This window comes from Fulmarus glacialis, unplaced genomic scaffold, assembly GCF_000690835.1.
Source record: "Fulmarus glacialis isolate BGI_N327 unplaced genomic scaffold, ASM69083v1 scaffold45664, whole genome shotgun sequence".
Lineage (NCBI taxonomy): Eukaryota > Metazoa > Chordata > Aves > Procellariiformes > Procellariidae > Fulmarus > Fulmarus glacialis.
In genome coordinates this window covers 6,739-21,557 of record NW_009210738.1, presented here as the reverse complement: position 1 = coordinate 21,557, position 14,819 = coordinate 6,739, and the positions used below count along the sequence as shown (strand labels likewise).

The 14,819-nt window shown below is 37.1% G+C and overlaps 1 protein-coding gene across 1 annotated transcript; it reads left to right on the top strand.

Moving 5' to 3' along the window:
* Positions 1-2,835: 2,835 nt before the first annotated feature.
* LOC104070754 (homer protein homolog 1) lies at positions 2,836-14,460 on the top strand (the record flags this gene model as incomplete). Its single annotated transcript, XM_009577270.1, has 3 exons — positions 2,836-2,992; positions 10,423-10,554; positions 14,368-14,460. Coding segments are annotated over 3 exons (382 nt in total), but the record flags the coding sequence as incomplete, so codon positions are not given.
* Positions 14,461-14,819: the final 359 nt, after the last annotated feature.

Genomic DNA, 14,819 nt, shown 5'->3' with positions numbered 1-14,819 from the left:
ATTAATTGTCTGAGCACTTAGCAAGGGAAAAAGGAAACTATTCTCCTATTTAACTAATACTAATACTGCTATAACTAATATTACTTCAACTGAATTAATTGAAACTTCCAGACTGGAAGGGCATCATGTCCTGTGTGGATAATGGAGAACAAAAAGTTTGAGTAAAGATTGATTAGCTGAAGTTACAAATCTTGTATATGTTTTATATATTACATTTTGTTTGTTTCTGAATGTTTTAGCAAATCTAAAATTTAAGTAGCTCTATAGTATATTCCTACAGAAAAGTACAGATGACCTAATTATACAGCAGCTTCGAAGGACTTCAGTGGCACATCAGTGACTGATTCTAGAACACATTTAGTCCTGTAGACATAAGGTGCATAACCCATTTGTTTGAAGAAATAATCATTATAAATGTTCATCATCCAGTGTCAAAACGTTGGTCTAATTCGAGGCATCTAAAGTTTAGTGTCTTTGTCAGAAAAAAATCCTAATTACCCCAGTAATCTGGCAAAATCATGATTTATCCAACTAGTTTAATGAAGGGAGCTATGCTTTTTCCGCAGAGTATAAACAGCTTGTCATTCAGCAAAGCTGTAGTTTCAGTTAAAACATGGAAAGAAAAGACTGTAACTCTAGTTTATCAGAAGCGATTAAAAAAGTGTAAGTAAGCTTCATTTATGCTATTCCATACCTAACTGTAATGTCTATGCCAGACCCACACACGTGCCCTGCAAAGTGCTCTGGTTTGCCTTTGAGCAGCACTGCTGAGCAATCGGCAGGAATATGCAGCCACCTCGTCAAACAAATTGAGGATATTTAGCTGGGGCTATGAAAGATTTTTGTGCTGGCAGTGTAGGAGAGCAGCAACTCAGGGCTGAACAATTGGACTTTTATTGACACTCCCACTTGCTTTAGTCGTATAGTTTTTGCCTACCTTTTACATATTAAAATCCTAACCTGTGATATGTTGAAAGTCCCAGTTGTGTGATATACTGTACTGTGACAGAATTGAATATCAGTGCTGGTCAAATGTGTATTCATTAACCACACATCTACAATTTGAATTCAGCTGTTCTTTTGTCTTTTTAGTTAATGTGGTCGGAGCCTTTATTTTCTGCTTTTAATGTCCATCTTCATCCAAATAATTGTCAGGCTTCTAAGATTTTTGTTTTGATGGGCTCTTTAACTTTCCAGAGTTAAAGGACTGTTTGCATTATGGTAATATGCATCACATTACATTTGGATATGCTTAATTGGGAGATAAATGCAAAATGTATCTTATGTTGAAGACAAGAACTACAGTTCAAGTATGATTGAAGAAGTAACTGTAGATATTCAAAAGAGCAATAAGAATTAGTGTAAAGATTCTGTTAAACAAAAGGGCTATAAAAGTCACCTTTGCCTAACCTTTGTTTGCATGCAAGGGATTGGGATCAGGAAAACAGCTACCCAACCTCCTAGAGCACCGTGATTTAGAAGGAGAAGATGAGTTGGTGCTGAGGGTACAGTGACATTTGTATGGAGGACTAGCATGTGCATTAATCCCCCTGGCCTGCCTTGCTTCTCCTTTAGCTTTCACTGAAACTCTCTGTTTCGCTTTGGTCTGTTCTGTATCCTTTCTGTCACGTCTTCCAACACCCAACATAGGAGAACGTCACATCTTCTGGCAGATGAGCTTCAAGGAGTCTTAACTCCCAGCTGAGTAATACGATTCTGCTGCTGAAAGCAGCTGGTCTCAGCTGCTCTTGCTGCCAAGCAGTAGAGATATTTCTGAGAGTTCACATGTACCCCTTTGTAATGAGCCCAGATTAAGCCCCTTTGACTATGAGTACCCAAAATCCTAGTTTTTTCTTTTGCTTTTATTTTGGGCAGAAAAATGTATTGAAAACTTACCTCTTAAAGGGAAGTGAGGGCAGGGACAAAGGATATGTTTCATCACATCCTGAAAATGGGAGAAAAGAAGGGAGTCCAGAAACCTAAAAAGTTAAATCCAACTTAAAGTTCTGTTACTTAGTATCTTTGGGATTTGATGGCAACATTCCCTGAAGAATACAGCAATCTATTTGTCACTAAAATGTAGCTAAATTTAAACCGACAACTATCATAGTGATACTAAAATATTTTTAGATTTCTGTGCAATACTGTATGTCCTGGTAACGATCATGGGGAAAATAAGTTGTAAATTCTGAAGTACAGTAGTGTTTTTACCTTATATAATTTTATTTGCTAAGCAGTTAGCTTTGAACCATGTGTGTTATGTATATTTAGTGTTGCTATGAAATTGTTCAGGTGTGAAGCTTCAAAGAGTGAGGGTTTCACAACACATATTCCTGGCCCTAATTAATGTTAGTTTTAGAGTAATTGCATTGAGTCAGCCAGTTTAGTTTCAGATTATGGCCTAAAATGGATTAGAATCATCAGAGTATTAAAGGATTTTTGAGAAGATGGGGGTTTGAAGTCGTACACATTCTGCAGTGTGCAGTGTAATGAGATGAAGTTACACATGTATTAATGCCAGTTAGTTTAAAGGGATAGATGGAGGTTGAGAGCTGGGGAGATGATGGGGCAGGGCTGAGTCTGTATTAGAGAAGTTGGTCTTTATCTGACTCTACAGCTGGTGCTGATTTTTGCCTTAAAAGGCTTGCATTTTGCCTGCATATGTATATTAATGCATTTATCTGCTCTATGCAGTAGCACATATGGAAGTTCTTAGGAAAAATTTATCATGCAAAGTGAAATGCGTACATCCCAGTGGGCACAACTGGCAGTTAACTTGTGTGCAAGGATATTATGTACAAATCAGGTTCATGACTTTTACTCTCTATCCTTCAGGGAACAACCCATCTTCAGCACCCGAGCTCACGTCTTCCAGATTGACCCAAACACTAAGAAGAACTGGGTTCCCACCAGCAAGCATGCTGTTACTGTGTCCTACTTCTATGACAGCACAAGAAATGTCTACAGGATAATCAGTTTGGATGGCTCAAAGGTAAGTTTTATTTCAGAAAACTTGTTTGCCTCATCAATTTTTGTTATTTATTTTCTAGTCTGATGTCCTTCATGTATCTTCTCAGATGCTTTTGACATTATCTGAGTAACAGATTACTGACATGTTAAAATGGTAACATTGCTTCATTACATGCTTTAAGTGTTTATTCGAAAATGCTGTTTTCCATGTGTTCACATATACTTTGATAAATCAATTGCCGAATTTAAGTGATGACCTGTTACTTAGTTAATATTATGAGCAGGCTAAAAGACATTCCCTGTGAGATTCACTAAAAAGTACAAATAGAGTTACAATAACCTGTTTTCATCTCCGCATTCAATAATCTGTCAATATTATTGTCGTCAGCATTATGAAGGACATCTGTTTAGTGCCCATAATCACTTAGTAAATCCTTGGTTACATAATCTTCCAATTTTTGCTGTAGAGAATGTGAGGATTCCCTCCTAATAAAGCTCTCCATGGTAAGCTTTTATCAAGACTCAGTTGGTTTGCGTTTGGGTTTTTTAGGGGGTGTTTTTCTTTTCTTTTCTTTTCTTTTTTTTTTTTTTTTTTAATAATTAGGAAGGATAATGTGTTGAGCTGCTGTTGTAAGAAACCTTGTCTAAGAAATTAATTTGATGTGGAGAAAATACTTGACTGTTTCCTTAAGTTCTATCCTAAGTGGGTATAAAAACAGTAACTTTACAAACAGAAAACTTACAATAAGAACATTAAAGATATACAGAGTGTAATCAAAAGTTGTAATCCTTTTGATTTTCATTTGCAACTTCTGGAGGTGCATCAGTTCATGATGGTTGGAACTGAAATACTCTGTTAGAGCATAGCAGTATTCACAGAGATTTTGAGGCTATTTATTGAAAGCTGAAAAATATTACCCTGCATTTTTTTAAAATATCCGGAGTGTTGCTATTTTAAATGAGGAATGAGAATTTCTATCGTAAAGAAGTATATAGAAATAGATCTCATAGTCAAAGATCTCCAGATGATACTACTGTAGGTGATTGAGACTCTGGTATCAAAGCCTACCAAAATTTTTTCAAGTTTAAGTCTTACTTTGTTTCTTCCCTTCCCAGCCTTCCTTCAAATGATTATTTTAGTGCTGTCAAATAATTAAAATACCTTTTGTGTGACTGTTTATAAATAAGGACTTTGGGATTGGAACTAGATGCTGTATGAAATCAAGACTACCAGTTGTAATCTGTAGCACCTTAACTGATCTGCGCAGTTTACAAAATCCTTATTCTGGTATCCACTGGGGTTCCTCTGCCTTTGTCCAAAGCTGCAACTCCTGCAGAGTGGCTGCTGAGTTAAATTGTCAAGCAGTTGTTCGTTTATTTATTTGTTCTTTTGTCTACTGCAGCATTTCCTTTACATTTGCAGTACTATTGGCAAGGCATATTGATAATGCAATCTATCACTTTTATTTATTCTCTCTGTGATTGCCCCAATCCTAATAATGTCTTCATCCAAGTGTCAGATGTCTGACTAAGATCTAGGATCCCAATCACGATTAAGAAAGACCCATTGTTTTAGGCATCACAACGCTGCTCTGAAACATACACAGGTGAATAGCAGAGGGACCCATGAAAGAATTTTAAGGAGGTTTTCAGCATGATTCCCAGAGATTATTTTTTATTTTTCATTAAAGCCTCATCTTTTTTAACATGTCTGCACATGTACAATATAGTATGTACAAAGGGATAAATATAAATATAAAGCATTTTTAAGTTTGGAGTACATCCAGATAGTGTCTCTGCTATATGCCATACAGCTGGGTGTCAGTAATGCTACTGACATCTGGGCTTGCAATGCCTTATATTGTTGATTGGTCAGACAGAAGCGTTAAATTTGCCAAGGAGAAAAAGCTATGCAATTTAATTCTCCAATTTTAAGTTTTGAAATGAAACTGAATAAAGATGATTTTGTGGGTTTTTTTAAAAAAAAATTTTACATTGAAAATGTAAAATGTCTCAAATACACATGTTGCCAGTGGCCAAAACCACTTGTCGAACCATACTGGTTTTGAAGCTGTCGTACCCCTCCCTCGGAGGGAATAGGTCTCCAACTAGGTTTTATGGTATAGCTTGGTGCTGGTGGGGTTTACAGCACCCTGTGGGTTTGTACGGTGGAGAGAATGACATGCATGTGGATGCTCAGTTACAGCAGCTCAGGCACTGAGCAGTGAGTAAGTGATCACAACTGACACATATGTTCACTTAGACTGTAGTAAGAAAAGTTTGAGAGAGATATACTTTAGATTTGCGTGATAATCCTATTTGTGTCCCACGCCTTCCCTCTCTTCAGGTCAGTGGGTTTCAGTAGATTCCTGGATAAAATTTAATCTCCCTACTGGTTGTCTAAATAGATTTGCGTGATAATCCTATTTGTGTCCCACGCCTTCCCTCTCTTCAGGTCAGTGGGTTTCAGTAGGATTCCTGGATAAAATTTAATCTTCCTACTGATTGTCTAAAAGTCATTAGATCTTTCTTCTTGAAAGCAAAGAGACATTTTTAAGACATGATCTTCACTCACCTCTGAGGGATGCTATTGTACATTGCAGATTCCCACTTGAATTTGCTTATGGGTGTCTTTGGTGTATTTTGAGAGTGAGGATTTTTTTTCTTATACCATATCAATGGGTCTATGAGCCAGATTCAGCTGAGATAGGACTTATAGAAGCAAGTTCTGCTTATTTTTAACGCGTTCTGCGTAATGTTGTTTTCTGAAGCCACAGTGTCCTCTTAAAATACCTTGCACAAGAAAGGATGCATCTCCTTCTAATTTGACTCCAGAAAATGTTCTAGGACCATAAGGTATTTAGTGTACAGGCCATATTTTATAGTCGCATTACAGTATCTGGATCCCTGCTTCCCATGGCAGGGGGATCCTGATGCAAATAATCTGATAGAACTCGAGGCTGGTTTCTGTGACCTCTTGAGTAAATATCTTTTATGTGACCTTTTTCTCCTACCACTCTAGGAATCAAGAGAAAGCCTGAAAAATAAAATTTCTTATGCAATATGACGTGACAACATTGAGCAGTTGTTGCTAAGACTTTCAGTTCTCATTAATTATATAGTCATTTCATAGCTCCTCGGAAAAATGTATTTTAGTACTTCTTTCTCCTAGGTGATGGTTCTTTCTCCTAGGTGATGGAAGGAAACCTCCATTATTTCTCCAGTAACACTGCACACAGACACTAGGATTATTCCCAGAATCCCACTGTCTTTTCCGTTCAGACACTGAACTGGCAGTCGCTGAGAAAAGAAAGAAGGTCAAGTAATGTGGTTCCTGCAGTACTAGTTAACTGTCTGATATTTTTTTCACAGATGCAAGATAGGAAAAAACCTGTAATAATTTGTGCTCCTCTAAAACAAGAGAAGACTCTGGAAAAGGGGAGTGGTTTTCCAGTGTATAGGTTCCACGAGCCTTGTATATATTATTTCTGAGTCAAGTCTCTCATCAGTGTTACTGCAATAGATGATCTTTACATTTTAATGACTGTTGTAAAATAAACACATTAAAGTGATAACCTGTTTAATGCTACATACAGGTTTTAAGTAAGGCCTGTAAGCACAGGCCTTCAGTGATCTTCCTCTGAAGAAGTTAAAAAATACTGTGTGTCTTAATTATTATTGCCATCAATTTTAGCACAGGATGAGATCATATTTGACCACTGCTGTGTATCTTGCAGCTGTTGGGTTCGCAGTGAGTAGAACAAACAGCTAAGATGCATGCCCTATTTTCTCATAGCTAAACTAATATGAAAGAAAAACATGAAAGCTATTTTATTATTCCAACAAAATCTAACGATAACAAAATCAGTTTGCTTCAAAAGGTAAATGTCTGCCTGTCAGATTGACTCTGTTCTGTTTTTAAGATATTCTTGTACATTTGTATTAACAACATTCTAAAAAAGTTGGTGAAATATTTGACACTTGCTATACTGATAACTCTGCAGTGAAATCTGGCGTGAAGGAGAGCAGTTAAAGCAGTACCTCTTTGAGTAGACAAGACAGGCTTAATTATAAATTCTAATTTAAAAAATTAATGTTTTTTCTTTTTAAGCTGAAGATATGAAGGATACATATCTAGTATTTTCCAGAAGTAGCTGTAGTATGCTCTAGCATTGCACTTTTTAAAAGCATAATTAATTTAGCACGTGAGAGATCTAGCATACTAATGCTTTTAATACAGAGAGGTTCGAAAGCCTTGATTTCCTTGTAAAATTGGTAAATCTAATGAAAGGACTCTTTTTTGTATCACTGGGATCTGAGTGTAGTCTTCTGAGAAACTTGCTGTCTTTGGACTAATACTGTTCACTGGAGTGGAGCCGCCTCATTTTTCTCTGCTGGAAAAATAAAGGGAAGAGTCACAGCAACTCTTTCTCAATACAATTTTTTTTTTAAAGTTTTCTTCCTACCTTTCTGCCTTGCAAGGAAGCAATTTGACAGTCACTGTAACCCAGCCTAAATGCAGACTGCTGTCAAAACAGATATCCCATTCTGGTCCAGACAGCCTGTTCTGGGTTCTCTCTTGTGCAGCCAGCCACGTGGTCAGCTGAAGCAGTGAACAGTCTCAGCTAAAAACTGGTTGGTTTCTCCAAGGTTTTTCACTGGGTTAATTTGCAACCAGATATACCACTGTCACTGCAGCAAAGGCCAGTCCTGCAGGCTTTAAACCTGCCTGTTGCTTGGAGGTCATACGACTCTGTCCTCGGAGTCGTCTTCTGCATTGAGGAAGTTACATCCATGACATAATACGCACACTCTCAAATCTGTGATGTAAGTTCGAATTAATCAAGCAATGTATGGAAGTAGGGCTTAAGCAAGCTAGACAACATAGCTGTAGCTTGAGTTGGGAGGAAGACTCTTTTCTACACTGCCCCCAGGATATTTAATTTCAAATATATTAATGTTGACACCTTCCACAGCAAGAGAGATTGAGCATTAAGTGAACTTGCACAGCTCTGTTCTGGGCTTCCACCAGGTTATTTCAAAAGTGGGCTTCCAAGCACTAACAGTGCACAAGAAGACAAGAAGCATACAAGATAAAAAAAAAGCTCCAGAACACCTCCTTTCCAAGAAGTCTACCTCCTGGTCTCACATTATCTCTTCTGTCCTGTGTGGCATAGACAGCCGTTTTCGATAAAGTCAGTTGAAGGCCATAGCGCAAGTGCAAGCTTGCTGGCTTTATTTGGGCTCCAAACCTTATGCCTAAAGAAAGGAGAATGATGTTTGAATTACCAGTGACTTCACTGACCAGATTCTCCTGTATGAAAATCTAAGGAGACGTTTTGTGGGCAGTTAATGCTGGGGATGGTTCTCCAGTCTCTGATCACACAGCAGATCCTGTCCTTGACCTGATGAGGCTTGTTGGTTCAAATGTAAGCTTTCAGGCATTCCAGAATTTTCCGGGAGTTGTTCACAATGGTAGCCAAAACTTGCATTTTGAGGCAAAGGTTATCAGAGAGAACCGCCTGTTTGATATCCTCATCTACATCCAGATTTGCTCTTCTAATTTAATGTGAATATAGTGGAGCTGCCAAAGCCACTGCAGAAGATGCCATTTTGTTAAATTTATCTGTGCTGCAGTTTCTTTGCTTGTCTTTCTGCATGTTGCGATGCAATGTGTTCTTATGAACTTTCTTGCAATACTCCTCTCCACCACTTCATCTGAGAATCACGATAAGCACATTGGAGCTGTTTGTGGGCTTAGCCGGCCCCCCAGCTGTAAGTTTTTCAGGCTTGCCCTGTAGAATTCAGAGAAGATTTTATGTTGATGCTAGCTGTGCTCCAGTGCTAACCAAGTCTCAGTAAAAGCAAAGGGTGCTAAATGAACTTCGTAACTACTCATTTTAATATCCACCCAGAAGGTCATCTTACACAAGTAGTATAGACTGATTTTGACTTCTAGAAGATCTCGGGCTTGGGAGAGCAGTACTTGGTCTCTCTGATGTTGAAGTTTGTCACCATCCTGAGAAAACGCTGTTATTCTCTACACATCTGTACAGTTCCTGCTATTCAAAGAATAAAAGAAAGATTTCATTATTTACAACAGAGAAGATGGTTTGGACCCTGTGGATTTTGTAGCTGCTCTAGCACTCTTCGGTAATGGCTGGCTTTTAACCTGCCAGAAGTAAGGTAGGGGTTGTGGTTTCATGGAAGCAGGAAACATGCGCACTGATGTTCAAAAGATTCCCAACTCAGTACTGCAAGACAATTGCAGTAGGACACGTACTGACAATAACCGTTGGAGCACAGTAACTGGCATACAAGAAAGATTCTTGCTGAATTGTTCTGCTCACAGCGTGTGCAATTTTCTGGGAAGTTTTAAGGACGTTCTCTTTCACATGGGTGTTACAAAGCACCAGTGATTCATGAAAAGGACTGTGAGTTATTTAACAAATGTGGCTGAAACTCTTAGTAGCATCAGACAGAAGAGAAAGCGTGCCTGCATTTCACTTCAAATACACATATTTTTGGGTTTATGGCTAGTTTTTCTTGTTCGTGTTGGCTGGTTTTAAACTGTACTAACCATCGGTTTTTTAGTTAGATGGAACCCGTTGGTGTCACTGTAAGACTTTATCCTGACATACTTTAAGTCAGCTGGACGGTTCCACGTCGCAGATTTAGAATATGTTAGACAAACTTTAATGTGATGAAAATACTGTTAAAATCTGTGGTAAAACTTCAGTTGCTTTTAGTGCAACCAGCATATCATCTAAGAGTTGTGGTTTTTTGTTTACATTAGCAGAAGTTGTATGCTGGAGGATGTGCTTCTTCCATCCTGTGTATAACAAGAACTAGAGAATAAAAAATGATTCTAAGACTAGCTCTTCTTCTATAGGTGATGTATGGCCCTGTCACTGTTAGGCATGCTTGTATGTGTATAAAGGAAAACCAGATTCTTGTTATACAGAAACGTAAAAAGAAATTGTGCTTCTTGTTTTATTGTATGTTTTCCAGTGAGAATCGCAGAAGCAACAGGGTTGGGGGGAATGCAACAATGAAGCTTACAGTGGAGCTTGAGAGATGTTGCCTGAGGGGACAAAGAAATACACTTGTGAGACAAAAGAGGACTTTGCTAGTGCTTCTGTTCTGATCTCATTAGCCTCTGCAGGTGCTTTAAAGGACTTTTTTTAGACTTGCTAACTACTAAATGACTGCTTGCAATTGCAAACAGGTGCTCCCCCACAGCTTTTGCTCCTTTTACAGAATGTATGTGAAAATACGCTTTTGTAATTTTAGCTGTGATTGAATTAGAAAACTGTTCCCTAGTTCCCAGTGTGTCTCATTCAGTGTACACAGATACTTGACTACAATATTGACATTTTCAATTATGAGTAGTCTTTAAAAAAAAAATCAAAACCACAAAACCCCTTTTTTACAACTATTACTTTTTTTCAGGCAATAATAAATAGCACTATCACCCCCAACATGACATTTACTAAAACATCTCAGAAGTTTGGCCAGTGGGCAGACAGCAGGGCGAATACAGTGTATGGCTTGGGATTTTCATCTGAACATCACCTTTCAAAAGTAAGTATGACCAGTGGCAACTATTCAGCTAGTCAAGTGGCTTAAGAATATTTGATTCCTGCTTGTTGTATCTTGACTCAGTATTCACTACTGTTTTTATTTAAAAATAATCTACAAAAAACGTTCTGTATCGATCCTTATAATGTAAAAAGACAAAACAAAGTGTGATACCTGCAAATTTTCTTTTAACTGATGGAGTAAAGGAGGGAGATTTAAGCTATCACAGGGTATGTTGCTAACACTTTCTAACTATTCATTTGTTAGGTTTCTCTTTTTTTAAAGTTGTTCTTCCATTACAGTTTTCCATGATAGAATTCAAAGGAGTAGACAATTTAGTGTTTCTTCTGTATTTAGATCTCCTAGAAAAAAAATTGTTGGTAGTCTTCAGATGCATTTTTTGTCTCTTAAGCAACATTAATGTTCACTTTTCTACTATATAGTGCATCAAATGACAGATATTTCAATGCCTGCAGGCTTGAAGTAAAGCTAGTGGGAAATACATACAGTGTAAAAGAAAACTACATATTCTTGTGGAATACAAATGTTGAAATGTTTACTAAAGAAACTCTGTGCGATACGTGAGGTTTTTTTTCTGGTCTACTTGTGCAGGAGGGAAGTACCCCTTATTCTGAGGAAAGCAGTAACCCCTGTTTCTCAAAGTGATGGTATAGTTCCTCTGAGCGCCCTTTCTACAATACCTATTGCTATTGATACTGCTCTGGTAGATGAGTCCAGGAACCTGTACAAGCCAGTGTCATTTTTCTTTAGATGGAGAATTTCAGTTCAGTTTAAGAACATGTCTCTACATTAAGCAGAGAATTTTCATCTTTGAAGTACACAAAAAATCTGAAAACCCAAGTGCAATAAAAGGAATGTACAGTACTTGTTTAAATAAGGAATAATGGTTGGCTTGTTATTTAAAAAAAAAAAAAAAAATCATACCAGCCTTTTTGAGAAAATAATTGTCACTATCCAAGGATAAGCATGGGCCTGTTAGAAAACCATGAAAATGAGAACCAGTATATCTGCTTTATTTGGAAAAGTGTTACACTTGTAAGATTTCTTCCTTTCATAATCAGATAGCTTTCATTTCCATGAAGCAACACAAACACAGGAAATTCTGAATGATACTAATACTGCATGTGCATTTGTGCACCTATCATTGCTTCAGTGAACCTGGAAGTTTTGTCACTTACTTAAATTGGTGAGTATGTCCTAGAGGCACTTGCTTACCAACTGGTAATAACTTTTCTTAATATTTCAATGGATTTAGCATAAACGCTAATTTAGTTTACCTCTCTCGTAGAATAGCTTGTTTTCTTTAGTCACAGAATGCTTCTTTGGAGGCAAACTACCATGCTGTAGTCATGCACACTCTGTGTTTGCCTGACTTTAAACATTAGGCTATCCTTCCCAGTGAAAAAACTTTGGGTTTTTTATCTGTCCTATCCTTTACTCTTTTCTTGCTGTCCCCATGTGGTACTTACTGCCTTCTTAATTACAGTTGTTTCAATTCCATTCTTTCACTGCTCTCAAACGGATGTCTAAGAGTTTTAAGTACGCCCTTGGCTTAAAGCTTTATATTGCTGTTGAAAAAATAATCTGAAAAGCTACTGAAAAGTAGATATTTTGTCTTAAGTACGTGTTTGATTAGCAGTTACTCAGATTGCTGTGTTTTATGAAGAATACGCAAATGTGTTGAGAAAAATATGAAGTCACAGACCTTTTCTGAAGCTTATGGTGATGAATCTTCAGGACCTTTTCAGCAAACTGTTCCAGTTTTATTTTATCTTAATTATCAAACTGATACTCATGAGAGTTGAAATTGCTAATGGCTACTAAAATTCATAGAAGGTAAAACTTTTTGTGTTATTTTAAAATTAACAAACATATTTGGGAAAGGAAGCTTTTCTTTACATTACAGTCTGTTCAGTCACTGGAGTTGGTAGATATGTTGGAATCAGAAAAGCTGAATTAGAAACCCTGGATCTGCTGTGTAGCTTTAGAGAAATCACATGTATTCTCTTTCTTGTCTTGTCTCTCTGCTCAGATTACTAACTCTCACTTCTGTGCACTGGCATTGTAGTTGGGTTTACCAGAGCACTCTTTGGTACACTTAGCACTGTAGGATGTGAAATCTTATTTAGGGGTCAAGGTACTAGTGGATATTAGTAATAGGGCTAACAAATAAACTGTATTAACAGATTTGTTCAGAAACAGGTAGCTTAAAAATTGATTCTGGAACTTCTTCTCTGTATTGGATTTATCAAAGTCCTTAAGTGAACAGCCCTGTTGTATGTAATTTGTTTTGCAGTAGTGTCTCTGCACCCCAATGAAATATTTCAAGTTCCAAGGAGCAAAAGACAGCCTGCAACCACAAAAAACTTAGTCTAGTCTGTGGCTGATTTCAACAGGTTAATGAAGCAAATAATCAGAGCAGATAGAATGAACTATTTATTCTCAGATCATTGTCTGCTTAGATTATAGTAAATGTTTGACTTTTGGACTATTCATTTTTGGTTCATGTGCCTTTGTTCTCCCAATCTAATTACTAGGGTAGAGCGCAACAGTGGTAACTTCCTCCTGTACAATTATTGTGACTGAGAATTAGTGGAGTGAGAATATCTGATAGAAAACGCATGCTTTTAAATAACCTGACAGATGAAACATAGGATACAAGTGGAGAGAAATTAAACTTCCTCAAATACTAATAGCCTACCAGGAGAAGTAGTTTAAAGACAATAAAGTTTTTTAGGTCTTGCATAGCAAGTGAAGTTCTGATTGAAAATAGTTTAGGAGATTGTGTCACACAAAGGGTAGCCTTCGTCCCTTCTAAATACATGCAGTGCAAAACAATTTCTTTGTATGCTGCTGCTGGAGAGATTTAGAAGATGTTGGTGAAGCTTCCGAAGTTTTTGCAGAATCATTTCATTCTTAAGCTGATCATAATAAGATAATGTTCTGTTTAAAAGCAGTAGGAAACAAAAACAAATGCTTGGCTACTATAGCAATTAGTGTAGTGTCAAGCTGAGATCTATGAAGGCAAATTTTTCTCTTGCCAGAGAAACTAGATCCTATTCTTAATAAATTGATTTAATTTCTCAAGTTTAAGGGTGCATGTATTTCTAAATTGCTGCTTTAGCTGTTTTCTGGAAGAGGTACATGTAGCATAGAAATCAAGCTTCGTATGGCAGTTCAATGTGCAATTCTTGAATTTAGTGTTCAGTATATGGAAGTGTTTAGTTCAATGAATTTGTTCTTTAACTTGACTGGTGTCAATGAAGAATCAAGAAATGAACTTGACTCAATATTCCCACTGCTGCTTTCCTAATTAGCTATTGAAATTATAAATGCTGTTAAAATTTGGGAAGAAATCAGTATTGTTTCAGTCATGAAAGAATAAAGCCCACTGAAAGCTCTAGGCTAATAGTGACCACAGTAGGCTTCAGAACCAGATCGTTTGTTGTCAGGAGGAGCGTAAAACCTGAATCTGAAAGCAGCTGTGTAAGGCAGCTTGTCACTATTATTAGCCATCTCTGAGGTGAGTTTTTTTAACACTATCAGTAACAGATCAAACTTTGTTGCATCATAATTTTCCTGACATAAAAACAGTGTACATTATGTCTGAAAGGTACTGAAAGATATATCACTGTGTAACTCACTTAAATGAGTACCTAATAAGGAGAAAAATTTAAAAATTCTACTGACAGAATTTGACTTTGCAAAATGTTAAATACAGCATTCTGTTCTGCATGTAATGTACGACTTCACGCCTACTCTTTTTCTTTTTTTTTTAAACATATGTACCTTCAGTTTGCTGAAAAATTTCAGGAATTCAAAGAAGCTGCACGACTAGCAAAGGAAAAATCCCAAGAAAAGATGGAGCTAACAAGTACACCCTCTCAAGTGAGTCTTATTGCCTGATTCAAGCCTAGTACTTCATATCTGTGCTACTTTCTGTATTGTATCTTACACACACGTTGTATTAAAAATGAACGGGGTACTTCCCAGTTACCCTGAATCCTCTCAACGGTCAGCTAGAAGTGTCAAGAAGTCTAAGAATATATTTAACTTACACTACAGAAGTGTCAAAGGGAATTGCTTTAAAATGAAATTGGCCTTTTGTTCCAGAAAATGAGTAAACATGGTGAACAGTTAGGTAAGTAAATCTATAGTAAACACCTTTTGTGTTTTTTCTTATTGTATCTATGAAACTTCAGGTGGTGCACTGTAAAGGACTTTTATAGAAGAATGATTACAACAAA